Consider the following 17036-nt stretch of genomic DNA (forward strand, 5'->3'; position numbering starts at 1 on the left):
TACATACCTATGTAGTATCCTACATTACCTACCTACCGGTCCTACCCTAGGTAGGGTAGGTATGTACGTAGCTAGCAAGGTCCCGGTTTGCCGGTAGCATAAACCTCGTCCGGCCCCGCAAATATCAACACTCTCTATAGTAGAGTCTATAGTAGACTCTATACTACTGTATTACTACATAGTATAGCTCCCTACCCAGGCATTCTTCCACACATTCACAATCCTAAACAAGAAATTTAGCATATCTACCTACCTACCTAGGCAGTCGAAAAAATGATCGACCTGCACGCTGTTTCCAGTCTAGACTATTCGAAAAGCTTAACTTGAATTCACCCTAATGCTCAATTACATAAGGAGTACCAAACTCTTGAGACAATCGTAAATGCTGACGACACCCATCCAACATCCATATGAACGTAGTTAGTTCTTTTAATGCCAACCGTCAATTATAATAACTGTAATAATCGTCACTAGCTTTGCACTCCAAGCTTCAATGTTTATACCTACCTACCTACCTACTCTTGATATCTGGACATCTAGATAGTTTTCAACTTCTTGGCATTACTTTGGCGGAACTCGTCAATAAGTCCATGGTAGTGCTTTGGGAGGATTGGAAGAAATAGTTCCGAGAACATATTGCTCTTTCGCTGGGTTTTGATACCCAGATCTTCCAAGAGCAAATCAATATACTGGACCAAGTTAGCATTTTCCCGTGCCTGGTGGATGATGGGGATAGAGTGTAAATCACTTACGGAAAGCCAGTCCCAAATGCAGTAGGCGTGTTTCCTTCCCTGGGCAAGATACCTCTTGCGCGCCCAGACATTCCATTCGGCCACTTCGCGCTCCATACCTGGCTGCGAGGGAAGGTCTTGTAGACCGAGTAAAAATGCAACCCCCCACAGGGCCTGGACCTCGGAGACTAGCGGTGTGTAGATTGTATGAATGAAGCCTGGGAAGTAGATCGACCGATCGCCCTGGGCAGCCAGACTAGGGATGATTAAGCGCCGATAATGGCGGCTAGGTCCATGTAGTGTTCCCCGCTCACTATTATCATGGACATACTCACGTCCCTTAAGAGGGGAATCCTTGATCGCTGGGAGAAGTTGGTTTATCGTCTTTTCAGCATCGGTTTCGAGTTCTGTCCACTTTTCTGCCTCGTCTGGGTTGGGCATGATCCCATAGGCTTCCAGTTGCTCCTTGCTAAATGTTTGGTAAGATTTGTCAAAGCCGGTGCACAGGACGATATAATCTGTCTCATACTGGGCACCGTTGCGGAGAGAGACAATGTTGCCGTCGGTGAGTGACGAAATCTCAGTTAAATGGATCGTGCAGTCTCCCGAGTGAAATACTTTCCAGAAATCTGGAACGCTTGCAACTCCCAAGCCAGCATTAGTCCAGAAGATGCTTTGTTTTAATGTCAGCCTGGCAAGGTCTAGGTAGTTGAATTAGCGGGTGATTAGGTTAGTAACATACCCATTTCCGTGCGGGAGAGGTCTCAGTTTTTGTGCGTTGGGCGACTTGGCGTAGCCGGCGTGGGCTGCAGACACCCAAGTCAAGCCCTTCCAGAAAGCTTGGGCCAATGCTCTTCCAACAGGTGTCCTTTGAAAGAATTGGTAGCCGGGTCCCCTGGTGCACATTATACTCGAACTGAGCATTCCAACAATTCTGGTGGCTGCTGCCTCCACCGAAGTTACCATGCCAAGAAGGGTGGGCGGGACTATAGCTAGGGGACCCGACCCATCCTCCCGGATGATCCAGTCGACCTTGACTCCAGCTTTTAGAAGGAGAAAGACAGCATCGTAAGCTGACTTGGCCGCTCCAACCACGGTGGCCCTTCGAATCTTCCCCAGGGCCCCGAGATGTGATCCTGTGTCGGATGAGTGGATAATAGGTGAATTGAAGTTAGACTGAGGCCACGAAGGGATGACAGGATGTGAAGTTGGTCCCGAGGAGTAGATCAATTTAGCACACTCGATGGCAGGTTTACCATCGAGGTTTAGCCTCCAACCACCTCCAGGAAGTCGGTCTACCGTGACGACCTTGGTCCGTAGCCTGGCTCTTCTAACAAGGTCATATTCTCGGGCGAAGTCGTTGAGGTATTCATGAATTGTTTTACCCGAAATGTAACCATCTGCTGTAATGCCTTCTTTTCGCATAGGAAAGCACGAGTATTCAAATTGTCCATACTTGATCTGGGCAAAGAGAGTTGGATAAATCTTTTCGGCACACCAAACGCCCCCAATCGATGCCTGGTCATCGACGAGGATTAGATTAGCATCCGGTTTAAACTCAAGGTATGTCTTAGCCCCAATGAGGCCATGCCACCCTAATCGACTGCATTAGCAAAAATGGGCAATCAGGGGAGAGTCCAACTATACCGGTGCCTATGACGACGACCTCAAACTTTTCAGCTGCCATGACCGTCGATGATTAGTACTTCCGAGGAAGAAACACCAACGTCTTGGTGTTGATGCAGCCATTCGTCTCCTTTTGCTTATGACTATTTATCGTATCGATTTCTTGACCAGCCCGTCAAGATTTGATGGCATGACAGTATGGCCATTTCGGACCGCCTGTGAATCCACAAAGACTATTTAAGGCTAACCCGACTGCAGCATGACAACAAGTGTCCCCGCAGAGCTGATGCCGATCGAGGCGCGGCGACTGCGGCCGTGGCGGGCCAGGGCGGCCCGTTCGTTGCAGACATCTTATACCAGTTGAGTATAGTTGCAGTAAGCTTAAGCCGTCATCATATGTACGTATGTAGGTAAGATGTTCTTTTTGTAAGCCATTTATACTCACTACCCCGTTTCAGTTGCAACACAGGGAAGTCTCGCCGCTGTTATGACTTCATGTTCATATGGTATATAGGTACTGGGGCTTATTTCAATAAAACCCCTTCTTATAAGTGGCGTGTCAAAAATTGTATCGTCACCGCCAGCCTATGTCCTAAGCCTTCCTCTAAACCTAAAATTTACGCAGGCGGCATCTACTTCGAATCACGATGGGGTTAGCAAGCCTTACGACCGTTTTTGCCGGCTTGAGCATGTTGGGGTTCTATTTGGTATGGGCCCTTATGGGACTCAATGGCAGCTTGGAAGCTCTGTTTGCGACAATTGCGTCGGGTGTCTTCCTTGATGGACAAGAGTTGAAGAAGAGCTGGACCGGAGTATGGGCGATAGACTTCGTGATCTGCCTTCTCGTGGTTTTTTTCGAGGGCCTAATCGACTTGTCGGATGAGTCAGCGTATCTCATGTTACTAGACCTTTGCTTTACCATTTGCGTCATAAATATGATGACCCTCGTGGAAAGTCGCCGAAAGGAGGGATCACGTGGGATGGGACTGTAAGAGTATTTTCACGCCGTGCTTGGTAGCTATTTACTAATATGTCGCAGTTGTGGTGTATGGCAGTATTTATGGGATTGCGGAGGTGTTGCTGTCTTCTTCCCCATATACTCGTTATTATACGTCCGCCGGGGCTCGTCGAGCGCATCACCAGTCCCTGTGGCGGAAGCACAGGCGCTCCCATTCACTGCCATCTGGGGTCTCTTTCTGATTATACCTCTCATGCGACCAGCCGCGATTCATGCAACGACTCAGCAAGGAACCGTCATATTTTTCCTGGGGCCTCTGTTTTATGTTGCTTTCCACCAAATCGTGAAAAGTATCTTCGCGAGAACGAATTATCGAGGAAGCATGAGGCCGGCGAAGGTTGCGTACTTTATTGTTGGTGCTGCTAGCGCTATAGTTCACGTCGGCGTTGCTATTTACGCCATGTCGTCGCTCTCTGATTCCAATGTGTCCCTGAGCCAGATTTATATCCCCAACGATAGCGCGGTGCAGCGCGGCCAACTAAATGTTGTAACGAAGGGCGCGCTGCAATTTATTCAGTGGGACAACGTCATGTTAAACACCGTCGCCCTTCTTCTTGGCAGTTATGTACTGTGTTTTGAGCCTGTCCTACGCGCCAAGTCCTCAAGGAGGAATGAGCGAGCTAGCACTCTGCTCTCGAGCCTCGTTGGCATCACCTTTATTTTTGGAGCTGGTGCAGGATTGGCTTTCGCCTTTTACTGTAAGGAGCATTGGCTATCTGCCGATGAGGAGTGTAAGTGGAATTTAGAAACTCCCAACTGGCAACGAGATTGACTGACATTATGATTAGCATTCCCTGACGAGAAGCGCGAGGCAATAAACGCAGGAAAACGAGTAGGCCGAGTTTAATATTTGCTTGTTCGAGATTAGAGGCTCGGCGAGATGAATGCTGTTGTCGATCACACTAGGGAGATAGACAACTATGGCTGCTGAAAGAGAGCAGTCACTAAGCCAGCAATACATTTGTTTGAAACAATGTAGGCTGTGATGAAGAGAAGAGTTACATGATGGAGGAGTTGTTTACCTACCTAACCTAGTAGGTTATATTAGTAGCTTCATTATGAGAAGATATGATCAGACGACGAGATCGGATTTGAATAGATCAACTAAAAGCTTCCGAGTATTTTCGTATCCCAAACTTGTGTCATGACCGGAACAGAATATTGAAATTCGATCGATGTCTATGACCACCTCGCTATGTAATTTGCAGCATGTCACTTTATAATAATAGATGTTGCTCGAAAAAAAGAAAGCGAATCGAATCGATGTCTAGACGATATATTGTCCGCACGACGAACCGGAAATGTTAGAAGTCTCGCACATCGGTAGGTTTCTTCAGTATCCGTAGACATCGGTATCGGTCGAGTATGAGTGAGTGAGCTCCTGCTTTAGACATAGTAATCGGCCTGAAAGACCTACATGTAGCCACGATATTATATACCTACCTACCTAGAATACCTTACATACCTGCATACCTAAGTTAGGTAGGTATACTATAAGTAGGTAGGCAGGGACCCATATTATGTACTGATAAAAGTGTAGTTTCGATGTTGCGAATCGACTTTTCTCGTTGGTATGAGGACCTGCTTGGTAACTTGGTCCTATCCATAGCTAGCACATCAATAGAATGTATGTTAAAACCTTGGGTTAGATAGGTATGGTTGGTGACTGAGTCAAAGTGAGGAAATGATGAAATAATGAATCTTTGTAGGTCACGTGACAACGTCTTGCCCCGCCTCAGCTGCTTTCTTATGACACTCGGGCCCACATACATCACTTGGCACTAAGCTCTACGAGGTGAAACAGACATCACGCCGGATGGATACTGTAGTACCATATGTATGTACTTAAGGGGTAGGTACTGTTACCGCCTATTGAATGCTAATAGATACTAGATTTATAGGTACCTGAAGTAACCTAACTTTGGTGCTGTTGCTTTAATCAATGTTGATTGATGGGTCCAAGCAGCACCTGGCAGCACTAAAGTGGCAGCAGCAGCAGCCCGACCGCTTGCTCAATCATACAGTTCACAATAATACATACCAGCACGGTACCTGATCCCCCCCATTCACCAACCTTGAACTCCACCACTTCGATATTTGATCGGCTGCATCTAACTACAAAGTCACCCAAAACTCTTTCACTGGACAACTGACTTCTGGAGATTGCGATAACGAACAAGCCTAAGGGGCACTCATATTACTGTAGCTGGAGATCCTGTCAACAACCTCGCCTTTTGCAACTCAGCGCCGACATCGATTTTCGTTGTCTACTTACCTACCTGACCTACTTACCTTAGACATTATCTCGCAAGATCCATCTCGCTGTCTTTCATTCTCCTTTTCCGCCTCCGTGTTTTCTTTGACGAGACAACACCAACCCAGACAGTCTATCGCCCAACATGGCCAACGACGAATATGATGTGAGCTTTTATCTGTTCCATGCCCTTTCGCATCTCGCATCTCGAGTCGTGTAATCATCGTCGATTGGATTGGTTTAGCTAACTGAGACTCTCACAGTTTCTCTTCAAAGGTGCACCCACTTCTCCACCGACTACCCAGCTCACCCGACATTTAGGTCACTAACGATGTGGAATTGTAGTGGTGTTGATTGGAGACTCGGGCGTTGGAAAGTCCAACCTACTTAGTCGATTCACCCGAAACGAATTCAATTTGGACTCTAAGTCGACCATCGGTGTCGAGTTCGCAACCCGATCTATTCAGGTCGATTCCAAGACGATCAAGGCACAGATTTGGGATACCGCTGGTCAGGAGCGATATCGCGCTATCACCTCTGCTTATTACCGAGGAGCGGTTGGTGCGCTACTCGTCTACGACATTAGCAAGCATCAGACCTATGAGAACGTGACAAGATGGCTCAAAGAACTTCGGGACCATGCCGATGCCAACATCGTCATCATGCTGGTCGGTAACAAGAGCGATTTACGGCACCTACGAGCTGTTCCCACAGAGGAAGCCAAAGCATTTGCTAGTACGTCATTCTTATTATCATAGTATACCTTCTAGGTACTTGAAGTATGTTTTTTTTAAATATCGTTGTTGACCCAATAACCTACAGGCGAAAACCACCTCTCTTTCATAGAAACTTCTGCTCTCGATGCCAGCAACGTTGAGCTTGCCTTCCAGAACATTCTCACCGGTAAGTGTCCTTTTGCATTACCCCGGCTTACTAAAGCGCTATACAAGACCGCCACCACCGCCATAATTCTAACCACTTTTTTTCAATAGAAATCTACCGCATCGTTTCGAGCAAAGCATTGGACAGCGGCGAAGGGTCTCAAGCCCCGATGGCAGGAACCAACATTTCGTTGACCAAGTCTCCCGATGATGCCGCAAAGCAGGGTGGGAAGTGCTGTTAATTCTTTTCACACGCTGCGGGACGATACGACGTTTATACGGCTGGTATGATGTTACGTATATGGCGTCACGTATTGTCCGGAACGAGCATTCTGGGATTAAGTGATGTCACAACGGGGTTCGGAATATTGACCTTGAACAGGACATGACTCTCATGTTTATTTTCTTCTTTTCATTAATGTTCCTGGCCATGGTCGGAGATTTGACAGCTAGAGGTCACTAACAAGTCTAATCTAACACAATCGACGTTAGGTACTCACTGAATGCCATACTTTTTGTCTGAAGTAATTCGATGAAGTGCCTTGCCATCGGGCTTCGTCATTACTTTTCCATGCTATTGGATTAATATGACATGATACAGTACAGCAAAGCGAACCTCTAGCTTCAATATTGTGTAATATCCAGGCAACTACTGGAATCATACTATATATAATACAGTTATATGCTACGTACAAAACAGCCCAAGTGATTGCTATAGTTCATGCTTCTCTTCTTTCCATGCAACGCTCTCCTCCCACATACATACCTACATAGTATGTAAATTCGTTGTGTCTACCTACTGTACCTACCTAGTACTACGTAGGGTAGGGTAGATGCGATGCACCTATCCTAGTAGGTTTAGATCAACGTTTTCATTCTACGCCTTGGCAATCTTAAATCTTTATTGAAAGTTCCAAGGCTTCGATGGTAGAACAATGAATGTACCTCGCACTCGAACAAGGAGGCTGCAGTACATACATGTACTTGTCAATGTGTAAGGAATGTACTAATAACTATAACATTGAACATAAAATCGATGTACCTACCCTGTACTAGGTACCTACATATTCATTGTAAGTTGTAACATGTATGGTGAGAAGCTAGAGCCCCAACCCCACTATCTAACGAAAATGCCATGTGGTCCGTGGTTTTCCTTATCGATAAATACGATTAGAAAAAAAGTTATCTTTGCGACTCGCGACTCGAAAATGATCTTGGACTTGGACTTGGTTTTATACAGTACTTACTAGGTACTTTTTTTGAGAGAGAGAGTGAGTTGCTACAAACATCGACACATTCAGTCCATAATGGCTGCTGTTTACAAGTCATTGTCCAAAAGTGCCAATGGCCACAAGGCCGAAGCACCTGCCAATGGTGTCCGAAAGAATAAGCAAAGGGTCTTGATCTTGTCCTCTAGAGGTGTTACTTTCAGGTATTTCTAAATCCGCCGGCCTTCTACGACTTGCGCATAACCTCCTAACTATTGCTGTTTGCAGGCATCGGCATTTGCTCAACGATCTTGCAGCTATGCTTCCCCATGGCCGAAAAGATGCGAAATTCGACTCCAAATCCAAGCTTTACCAACTCAACGAGCTCGCGGAAATTTCGAATTGCAATAACGTGCTCTTCTTCGAGGCTCGCAAAGGCCAGGACTTGTATGTCTGGTTGAGTAAAGTTCCAAACGGTCCGACAGTGAAGATGCACCTACAGAACTTACACACTATGGAAGGTTGGTCATACCTAATTCAGTTCCATTTCTTATCGATCCTGTTTGCGTCAAGGCGAATGATTGACTTGTTGGCTAACATCCTTCTCTTAACAGAGTTACATTTTACGGGAAATTGTTTAAAGGGTTCAAGGCCGGTTCTTTCCTTTGATGCCGCCTTTGATAAAGAGCCATACCTCCAAGTCATCAAAGAATTATTCCTCCACACCTTTGGCGTGCCGCAAGGCGCAAGGAAGTCGAAACCTTTTATCGACCATGTCATGGGGTTTACATTCGCAGATGGGAAAATATGGATTCGAAATTACGAAATCAAAGAAACAGAAGCTTCCAAGTCAACGGACGAGGATGCCGAGGCTGAATCGAAGGCCTCTAAGGGTCGCAGCAAGGAGCTCGACATCAACATGGTTGAGATTGGGCCACGTTTTGTTCTGACCCCGATCATCATACAAGAAGGATCTTTTGGTGGCCCAATAATTTACGAGAACAAAGAATTTGTCTCACCAAACCAAGTTAGAGCTGACCTACGAAAGAGGAAGGCTACAAAGCATAATGCTCGCGCGGAGCAATTTGTGGAGAGACTCGCGAAAAAGGGAGATCTAGGTCTCCGAACGAGCGGTGGTAAACCAGTCCCGGTCGATGAACTAGATACGAAACAACTATTCGCTTAATTGTACTCCCTCCTAACGGCGTTCTGGCGTTTACATGGCACCTAGGTGTCCGCAGAAATTCTCTTGGAGTTAGATACAATTCATGCCTAGATATGTATAGCTACTACCTACCTGCGTACTTATTAAGTCAAGCTTTGGGATGTGAAGTTAATGTCAATACTCCTGACAACTAAGTAATTCGTCTTAAATAGGCCGTGTATCAATACATAAGGTAGGTAGTGTTTGACCTTCAGATCCCATTTGACCTTCCTCCTTCTAACCTGCATATGTACATATGTCTGATACATTTATACGCATATGTGCCTAAGCAATTAGACTTATATACTCTAGATATATGCCAGTAATGAAATGCTCAAGGTCAAATAGAGTTTACACTAGGAGGAGCACTAGCTAACAAAGTCATGTGACTTACTCCCTAATCACGTAGACCATCGCTTCACGTGATACCCTACTACATAGTCCGTTTGCATTCCTCATCTCAACCGCAGTATAGGGGTTTTGGATGGTGGTAAGCAGAGCGAATTGGTTGAGGCCTATATAGTTTCTTCAACTATGGTTGCTTCAGGAGCTATTGCATGATGGGCAATCAATATCATATCAGGGGAAGTCGCTCTAAGAACCGGCTTGAACATCCCCGGTGAACTATTCCTCCCAGCCTGCGATAATACCCAAAGAATCTTGCGTCTAAGGGCATCTTGCGTCTAAGGAAACATATATCCTTCTTCAGTATGCTGTTAAATTAAAGGCTATTAGACTGCCCTTAAATAAGGGCACAAAGCCCTATATTCTAATATTTCAATCACCTTCCACAAAAGCCATTTCATATGGACCTTGGGAATATTTTCAATTTACAAGCGGGCCCCTACTACCTCGTCCATAGACAATATATAAATGGCAGTCACAGCCAGACAGATGAGTCTATGCCCTAGAATGGTAGCATTGAGTACTATATCTCTACAAAATCTAACCCACCATGCTCCAAGTACTTCTGCCATCGACCCCCCCTCCAACCTTCACTCCAAAGATTTTTATTATCAGTCCCTAGAACTCTACCTAGTAGTCTTCACTACCAGTACATGTTCTAGGTACTTACTTTTACATTCTCTCAAATTTCCAATCCACTCACATTTCATCTTCCTTCATCACGGTTTCCTTCATTGTTCCTCAATTCTGCGTTACACTATCCAGAGAGCGAAGCCCGGACACAAGGCTCCCTTCTTATTTTATTCTCCCCAGTCGCGTTCTCGGAGTTTTCTTGATCAGTTCTCAGGCTCGCGTCATCTGGGTGATTTCAGTTCTGGCAGTACGTCCAAAGGTGCCGAATGCCGCTGGTGATCAGTACCAACCGGTACCAACGCAACCAGATTCTCGTACTGGTGAGAGAGAACACGGGGTTTACTTGCCAGTCATTCATAGTAAACAGTCTATTATCCCTTAGTTCTATCGGAATCTATCGCGGATAATCAATCATCTCTCACTATTACGAAACTTGTCCCTTCTTATACATCCCCCTTTCCCATATTCTCGGCTCTCACGAACACGACAAAACACAATACGGCCTGAAGAGAAGCCAAAAATACCCTCCTCTACTTCATTCACTCATGTACTTCGGGAGCTTGAGCCACGAACTGGTTCCTGCATTTTCAAGATGTCATCCGCTAGCAACAGCCCTCGCGGGCCATTGAAACTCGAGACCCTACTCAAGGATGTTGGTACGTACTTCTTAAACTACTTCTTCCCCCGTTTCATGCCGTATCTCGTATTATCAATTACTATGATCTTTACTTGCATATTTAAGATATGTACCCTATCCGACGGTATGATTGCTAACTATTACTATAGTCCTCCATATCATGGGAAAGATGACCCCGTCTGATCTCGTCAACTTTGTTCTTACGAACAAAAGGTTTCTCGCCTTGTTCAACCGATACAAAAATGGGCTGATGGTGAGCATTCTCAAGGAATTGCCTGAATCAGAGACCATGACGTTGTTGTATACGACTCAGCTCACTGAGTTACATCCAGCCTGGACCCTACGTCCACGTGCCGTGGATGTCCAAACAGCCTCACAGCATTTTATAAAACTCATGCAGCCAAACGGGGATTACGATCAGATTTATCACATGAGCCCAGCTGGAATTCTAACTCTGTGGAAGATGACGAAGGTCATCGATTGGTGGGTTCAGATGTTCCCAACCTTATACTGGAGAGATTCTTTGGCGAATCGTCGACACTTGACTCCGAATGAAGAGTGGCGCCTGAGAAAGGCTATTGCGCACTGGTGGCTGTATGCACACCACCATCATGGATTCTCTTACGCCTTTCGACAGAAGCAGATACCGAAGCCATACGAGAGGGACCCCAGAGTGTCTCACATGAGACGTCTGTCAACGTGCGAGCTTATGGAACTTCGAGACCTCTGGGCCGTGGTCCACAACACGGTGAGCAACGATATTTGCTCGTCCGCAGAAGCCGTGTGCTTCTGCCAGGTAAGACTACAAAATCCATCTTCTAAACCCAATATATCAATTTACATAGGCTAATAATTGTGTTTAGAGCCCGGATGGTGTGGCATTTGTTCCGTGGGGCCATGAACAACAACGCCACGCAAGCATTGTTCGAACATACATGAAACTGGATCCGAGAAGGCTACGCTATTACTTGTTGTATTACCCAAACTGCAACCGAAACTTCGTTACGGGCCTTATCAGACAGCAGTCACGCGCCTTCGATTCTGATATCGAAACACTATCATTCGCGATAAACAGGGCGCTGATTGAACGAGAGCACCTCAGAGAAATTGTTACCGGGACGTTCACCCCAACGCCAATCTTCGGAATTCTGGACGACACCCGAACAGGTGTCGATGTCTCTCGATGGGATGTCGACCAATGGCTGAATGCGAACTTGCACAGAGTAGGGCCTCAAGTAATCCTCACCCGGCGTGTTCCTCGTGGCGACGACGGTAGCGACAGACCAATTCCGTGGTAGAATCAGGGACCATTTCGTCGTTGCTGGATCTGCAGGGGAGAATTCACGCATGCGGCCTTTTGGCCCGTCCCGTTTCATTCGGCGCCGGCAAACGCACTATTCCACCCTCGTGATCCTACTTTCAGGGCCTCTTTGCCCCCAATCACTTTCCCATGGCAATGGCGGCATGACCCCCCACCCGAAGAAGTGCCTCGGCCTCTTCACTTCTGGTCTTGAAAGAACAAGGCGGGTCACAGTTGACAATCTCAACTTTATGCTATTTGATATTGCTTCGTCAATATCCAGCAGTTGCTAGGGAATATTATGCAGAAAGAAAAGAGGTATTTGAGGCAGGACGAATGAAGAAAATGTCTTCACTTCCTGCCCCACGGAGAACAATATCAACGAGGGACTTTAGCCCTGGCAAAGGGTTACGACACGAATGATCGAGAGTTTATCTTTCTTGCCTCACGACCCCCCGACAAAAAAAACCCAAATCCAACCTCTACTGAATCGCCAAAGGCCATTGACAAGACGAGGGGCATGATCCGAAAGCCATGCCTGGGTCGAGAGTTGTTCCCTCACATGCTGGGGGTTGGGGCAATAGTGATCGAACCGTTTCCTTCCTTTCGCGTTTCTCTCTTCTTATTCCCTTCTTCATTGCATTAGTCCCCTTGAGGTCCGGAGGAGACAACGAAGAAGTCGAGATAGATTTAGTCCATGTGTTGGTCTATCAGATAATACGGTCTTCCAAACAGTCAAACAGTGGGAGCCCGATGGTTAAGGATCGAGTTTCCAAAGACTGGCTTATTCAGATATGGGGTTTTAAAGCCGAGTATCGACATTTCGAGATTATGGTCGAAGGGTTGAGGCTCTTGAGGGCTGGGGGCTGAGGGTTGGGGGTTTGAGGATTGTGTTTCCTCTTCTTTTTCTTTTTCTCTTTATTCATTTATTCATTTATTTCTTTTCTACATCTTAATTTGCCTCGGTACAATATCTCAAGCTCATGAGTACGGCAGCTTCCTACCAGGCATAATTACAGATAATCATGTTTTTAGCAGTCTCTTTCATGTCTAATTGCTCGTTGCATTCTTACAGTACAACCCCTATTGCTAGGTACCTACTAGGTACCTAGGGGAAGCTTTATTATACCATAGCTAGCTCACAAATCCGACGGACCAAATGAAGAAACCATTAAATACGAGTTCCCGTAGTATAGAACCTTAGATTGCACCTGGGTTGATGAATAGGCTCATAGCCATCATTAGGTACCTAAGTTAGGTAGGTACTTTGAGTGTTGGCAAGTAATTATAGAATTTATAGTAGGTGGGTTAGGTAGGTAGGTACCTAACGAGGTTGTGGACCCCAAGTAAAGGCTCCGGGGCTGATACGGCGTATCGGATTTGATAAGCCAGGGCCGTGTCGCAGCCCGGGGTCGTTAAAATAATTAGCATTACTAGTACTCGGTACTTAGGTACCCTAGGTACCTACAATTTCTAGTACAGGTATGCGCCTTAAATGCACCTACATCTGGTACCTGTGCTGTTAGTTAATTCAATGTTCACTGAAGCATGCTCTCCCCTGCATCTCCATCACACCCCATACAATACATGATAACCTCTTCCAGGTCACATCCGACAATCTCACAACGTCGGCGAGGGTATTCACATCTTTGGCACCCTCTCATTAAGAGCCTTTGGAGTGATTTATCATACGGCATCACTTTCATTCAACAGGCACACACACGCCACCCGTACTTTGTACATCTATCTATCTTCAGGTCAATCTGGGAGGCTGGACTTGCATGATCCATTAAGCCACCGAAGTCTACCGAGAGTAAGTATTCACGCTTCTATCTTGTATCTCTTTGATATTCCTTTTCCTGCTTGATAATTTTGATGAGTCTCAAATATCTCAGTGGCATGTAAAGACGCGCTGCCTTTACTGACCAAATTTGGGATGAGATCTCGAAGTAAACATTGTCTTCAGATAACTTCTATAAATCCCGGGACACAAGTATCTTGTCTATCATATGCGCCGTGATAATTGTCGACTAAATGCCTACCAACTCTATCTGGCGGGCTTGTTCATGGGCTTGGCACACCACCTACGTAGCAGTCAGCTAACATATCATTAGGCCACTACCATCTCATAGTGCTCTGGTTTTACCCCAGCATCACTCCTGTAGCCGTGGGCATGCGAATCATCAACCTCCTGGAGGCATCTCGATCGCCGTGTCCTTACTTGGCTTAAGTTAGACCGTGCTTATCACCATAGGCGTTGTCCTTGGTTCCGCGCGGGCTAATACCGTAACCTTCCTAGTAGGTGAGGCCCGACACCAATACGTTTTAGGTGGCAGTATCATCGACTCAGCCTTCACCATTTGATAAGTACTGCTCTATTCTTGCCGAACTAAGGAGAAGCTCTTAGATTCAGCCCGACTCGTTGGCATCATGGAAGGCGAAGATCAATCTATGACAGACGCGCCTAATGGACTTGACGAATCTCATGCTCCCCCTGCCACAGGACAAGGTAGCGACTTATCAGCCCATAATGATATGAATGTAGACACAGACGAGAGTGAAGATTCAAGTGAGGCTGAGCTTCGGGCCAACTCGATGCTGCAACGCAGAAAGCTCCCTACAGGATGTTGTTACGATGACAGGATGAAGCTTCACGCGAATGCTGATTTTGGCCCTGCTCCTCACCATCCAGAGGACCCTAGACGAGTCGAAGAGATCATGAAGATGTTCAAAAAGGCCGGTCTCGTATTTACCGGTCCTGACTCTGAGCTTCTGGATATTCTGAGAGAGAATCCGACCAAGTATATGTGGAGAATTCCAGCTCGCTCTGCCACGAAGCAGGAGATTTGTACGGTGCATACCGCACGACACTATGCATGGGTCGAGCATCTCTCCGACATGCCCACAAGGGAACTGAGACTACTAAGCCATAATCTAGATCAAGGTAGAGCCTCGCTCTATGTTGGCGGCATGTCCTATGAAGCAGCATTGCTCGCAGCAGGAGGGTGTGTGGAGACGTGCAAAAATGTTGCCGCCGAGCGTGTCAAGAATGCTTTCGCCATTATTCGGCCACCTGGTCATCATGCCGAGTACGATACCCCCATGGGATTCTGTCTATTCAACAACGTCCCAATCGCCGCAAAGGTCTGCCAAAATGAATTCCCCGACACATGTCGTAAAATTCTCATCTTGGATTGGGACGTTCACCATGGGAACGGAGTTCAGAACATGTTTTACGAAGATCCGAACATCCTTTACATATCCATTCACGTATATGAGAATGGTAACTTTTACCCGGGGAAGCCAGAAAACCCCATGATACCCGATGGAGACATAGACAAAGTGGGAGACGGCCCAGGCGAGGGGAAGAATATCAATATTGGCTGGCCATCCCAGGGTATGGGAGACGGCGAATACATGGCTGCATTCCAACATATTGTCATGCCAATCGGTCGCGAATTCAACCCGGATATGGTGATCATCTCTGCTGGCTTCGATGCGGCCGATGGTGACGAGTTGGGTGGATGCTTCGTCACGCCGACATGCTATGCCCACATGACGCATATGTTAATGTCCCTTGCCGGGGGGAAGGTGGCAGTTTGTCTGGAGGGTGGTTATAACCTGAAGGCTATATCCAACTCAGCTCTAGCAGTTGCCCGAACACTTATGGGCGAGCCGCCACCCCAAATGTCCATACCTCCCATTGCTAAAGAAGCCGCAAAAATGATCGCCAAAGTTAAGGGGATACAAGCTCCCTACTGGGAATGTATGAGGCCTGGTGTCATTGACCTTAATGAGTTGGGTGACAACAGGTCTCGTCTGCACGATGTCATTCGAGGTTATCAGCGACAGGTGCTATCTCAGAAGTTCAACATGATTCCACTCTTTATCCAGAGAGCGGTTCTCTATAAGTCGTTCGAGAATCAAGTTCTTGTTACGCCCGGATTACAAGCTAAGAAAAATATAATGGTTATAATTCACGACCCGTAAGTGTAGACGTCTGATTTTCCGTCATCTTCCTGCTAACAGGTGTCATAGTCCTGAACTAAAAGCAATGCCGGATACCATCGACAACACCGTCGACCCACATAACGGCTTTATCGTTCGTGATCTCTTCTGCCAATCTTCGGGAATGAGTACTGACAAGTAATAGGTGGATGGTGTCACGTCGTATATCGAGTGGGCGCACAAGAATGATTTTGGTATCGTTGATGTTAACATTCCACATTATATCACGCGTCCGGAGGATATGGATGCATACATGGCTCGAGCAGATGAGAAGACGTTGCAGCGCCAGATACAAGAGTTGGTGTGTTACATCTGGGACAACTATCTTCAGTTGTACTCGGCCACGGCGAATTTATTCGTCATGGGCGTTGGTAACGCATACTTGGGGGTTAAGGTCCTCTTGACAAATCGAGGTGAACTTATCCCATATATCTGTATGGCGAAAGCCCACGTACTAACGGTTTGCTAGATTGCAAATATCAGCTCTCAGGAGTCGTCAATTTTGTCACGGGCAGCCTACGACCGGTCAAGTCGGAAACAGATCCGGACCTGTCGACCTGGTATAAGCAAAACTCGCTAGTATTTGTGACCAACGATCATGCTTGCTGGGCGGATAGCAGTTTGGCAAAGAAGGTGCTTAAGAAGCGTTTTGGGGGCGTACAGAAAAGCCCCGAGTCTGGACTGAACCGTATGATGGAAGTGCATGAGCCCGATGTCTGTCAATTCATCAATGAGAGGCTTAAAAGCCAGAGACGAAGTGGCAACACTACCGAGGATGAGAATTGAACTTGGAGGAATTCTTGTCTTGTAATGAGTGAGTGATGGGATATGTAGGTGTAGATACCAGAAGAGGTATATCAGTCTCTGTCCAGGGCCCTTTCCCCTAGTTTCTAGGTTGGGGCTTCAGGCTACAGCACCGATGATTCTCGGGTTCTAGTTGCCTCAGACTGAACCTTTAAGTAGGTATTAATTCGAAAGAACTGATGTCCCTTTACACAGAAGTCGATATCGACATTTCCTTCGATGTTTCTTAGGCCTTGCTCCAATTTTTTTCTTCTACCCTTTCCTCTATTTTACAGGATTGTGTCAGAAAATAAATAAAAATTGCTTTCTTTTCTTTATAACATAACT

General features: G+C 46.4%; 6 protein-coding genes across 6 annotated transcripts; 5 read left to right on the forward strand and 1 right to left on the reverse strand.

Moving 5' to 3' along the window:
* Positions 1-406: 406 nt before the first annotated feature.
* Positions 407-2711, reverse strand: GGS25DRAFT_193327 (cofactor FMO1 FAD enzyme). The gene is made up of 4 exons (XM_049256731.1): positions 2379-2711; positions 1474-2326; positions 753-1404; positions 407-689 (listed from the first exon to the last, which is right to left on the reverse strand). The coding sequence occupies exons 1-4, from the start codon at positions 2416-2418 to the stop codon at positions 537-539; spliced, it is 1698 nt and encodes a 565-aa protein (XP_049119150.1). The 5' UTR covers positions 2419-2711; the 3' UTR covers positions 407-536.
* Positions 2712-3004: 293 nt separating this feature from the next.
* On the forward strand, positions 3005-4222 carry GGS25DRAFT_519687 (uncharacterized protein; the record flags this gene model as incomplete). The annotated part of the gene is made up of 3 exons (XM_049263755.1): positions 3005-3240; positions 3397-4106; positions 4164-4222. 3 exons carry the CDS (start codon positions 3005-3007, stop codon positions 4220-4222), a joined length of 1005 nt encoding a protein of 334 aa, XP_049119151.1.
* Positions 4223-5420: 1198 nt separating this feature from the next.
* GGS25DRAFT_482513 (ras family protein) lies at positions 5421-7348 on the forward strand. Its single transcript, XM_049260277.1, has 5 exons — positions 5421-5795; positions 5893-5905; positions 5975-6364; positions 6452-6532; positions 6622-7348. Exons 1-5 carry the CDS (start codon positions 5775-5777, stop codon positions 6750-6752), a joined length of 636 nt encoding a protein of 211 aa, XP_049119152.1. The 5' UTR covers positions 5421-5774; the 3' UTR covers positions 6753-7348.
* A 271-nt stretch (positions 7349-7619) lies between these two features.
* On the forward strand, positions 7620-9077 carry GGS25DRAFT_482516 (Brix-domain-containing protein). The gene is made up of 3 exons (XM_049260278.1): positions 7620-7942; positions 8007-8239; positions 8333-9077. Exons 1-3 carry the CDS (start codon positions 7818-7820, stop codon positions 8902-8904), a joined length of 930 nt encoding a protein of 309 aa, XP_049119153.1. The 5' UTR covers positions 7620-7817; the 3' UTR covers positions 8905-9077.
* A 1319-nt stretch (positions 9078-10396) lies between these two features.
* Positions 10397-12163, forward strand: GGS25DRAFT_193728 (uncharacterized protein). Its single transcript, XM_049256732.1, has 3 exons — positions 10397-10616; positions 10747-11393; positions 11461-12163. Exons 1-3 carry the CDS (start codon positions 10553-10555, stop codon positions 11893-11895), a joined length of 1146 nt encoding a protein of 381 aa, XP_049119154.1. The 5' UTR covers positions 10397-10552; the 3' UTR covers positions 11896-12163.
* Positions 12164-14155: 1992 nt separating this feature from the next.
* On the forward strand, positions 14156-16949 carry GGS25DRAFT_193747 (putative histone deacetylase A). Its single transcript, XM_049256733.1, has 4 exons — positions 14156-15883; positions 15936-15999; positions 16051-16318; positions 16375-16949. Exons 1-4 carry the CDS (start codon positions 14328-14330, stop codon positions 16689-16691), a joined length of 2205 nt encoding a protein of 734 aa, XP_049119155.1. The 5' UTR covers positions 14156-14327; the 3' UTR covers positions 16692-16949.
* The last annotated feature ends 87 nt before the right edge of the window (positions 16950-17036 follow it).

This window comes from Hypoxylon fragiforme, assembly GCF_022984875.1.
Source record: "Hypoxylon fragiforme strain CBS 206.31 chromosome Unknown GGS25scaffold_3, whole genome shotgun sequence".
NCBI lineage: Eukaryota > Fungi > Ascomycota > Sordariomycetes > Xylariales > Hypoxylaceae > Hypoxylon > Hypoxylon fragiforme.

Excerpts from the sequence above, each read along its gene's own strand:
- GGS25DRAFT_193747 (XM_049256733.1), top strand. The coding sequence starts at position 14,328 with ATGGAAGGCGAAGATCAATCTATGACAGACGCGCCTAATGGACTTGAC. Across the intron at positions 15,884-15,935 it reads ATGGTTATAATTCACGACCC|TCCTGAACTAAAAGCAATGC; the intron begins GTAAGTGTAGAC and ends CAGGTGTCATAG. Across the intron at positions 16,319-16,374 it reads GGTCCTCTTGACAAATCGAG|ATTGCAAATATCAGCTCTCA; the intron begins GTGAACTTATCC and ends ACGGTTTGCTAG.
- GGS25DRAFT_482516 (XM_049260278.1), top strand. The coding sequence starts at position 7,818 with ATGGCTGCTGTTTACAAGTCATTGTCCAAAAGTGCCAATGGCCACAAG. Across the intron at positions 7,943-8,006 it reads TCTAGAGGTGTTACTTTCAG|GCATCGGCATTTGCTCAACG; the intron begins GTATTTCTAAAT and ends TGCTGTTTGCAG. Across the intron at positions 8,240-8,332 it reads GAACTTACACACTATGGAAG|AGTTACATTTTACGGGAAAT; the intron begins GTTGGTCATACC and ends TTCTCTTAACAG.
- GGS25DRAFT_482513 (XM_049260277.1), top strand. The coding sequence starts at position 5,775 with ATGGCCAACGACGAATATGAT. Across the intron at positions 6,365-6,451 it reads GGAAGCCAAAGCATTTGCTA|GCGAAAACCACCTCTCTTTC; the intron begins GTACGTCATTCT and ends AATAACCTACAG. Across the intron at positions 6,533-6,621 it reads CTTCCAGAACATTCTCACCG|AAATCTACCGCATCGTTTCG; the intron begins GTAAGTGTCCTT and ends TTTTTTCAATAG.
- GGS25DRAFT_193327 (XM_049256731.1), bottom strand. The coding sequence starts at position 2,418 with ATGGCAGCTGAAAAGTTTGAGGTCGTCGTCATAGGCACCG. Across the intron at positions 2,327-2,378 it reads GGTCGTCGTCATAGGCACCG|GGTGGCATGGCCTCATTGGG; the intron begins GTATAGTTGGAC and ends GCAGTCGATTAG. Across the intron at positions 690-752 it reads GCATTTGGGACTGGCTTTCC|TATATTGATTTGCTCTTGGA; the intron begins GTAAGTGATTTA and ends AACTTGGTCCAG.
- GGS25DRAFT_193728 (XM_049256732.1), top strand. The coding sequence starts at position 10,553 with ATGTCATCCGCTAGCAACAGCCCTCGCGGGCCATTGAAACTCGAGACC. Across the intron at positions 10,617-10,746 it reads GACCCTACTCAAGGATGTTG|TCCTCCATATCATGGGAAAG; the intron begins GTACGTACTTCT and ends CTATTACTATAG. Across the intron at positions 11,394-11,460 it reads AAGCCGTGTGCTTCTGCCAG|AGCCCGGATGGTGTGGCATT; the intron begins GTAAGACTACAA and ends AATTGTGTTTAG.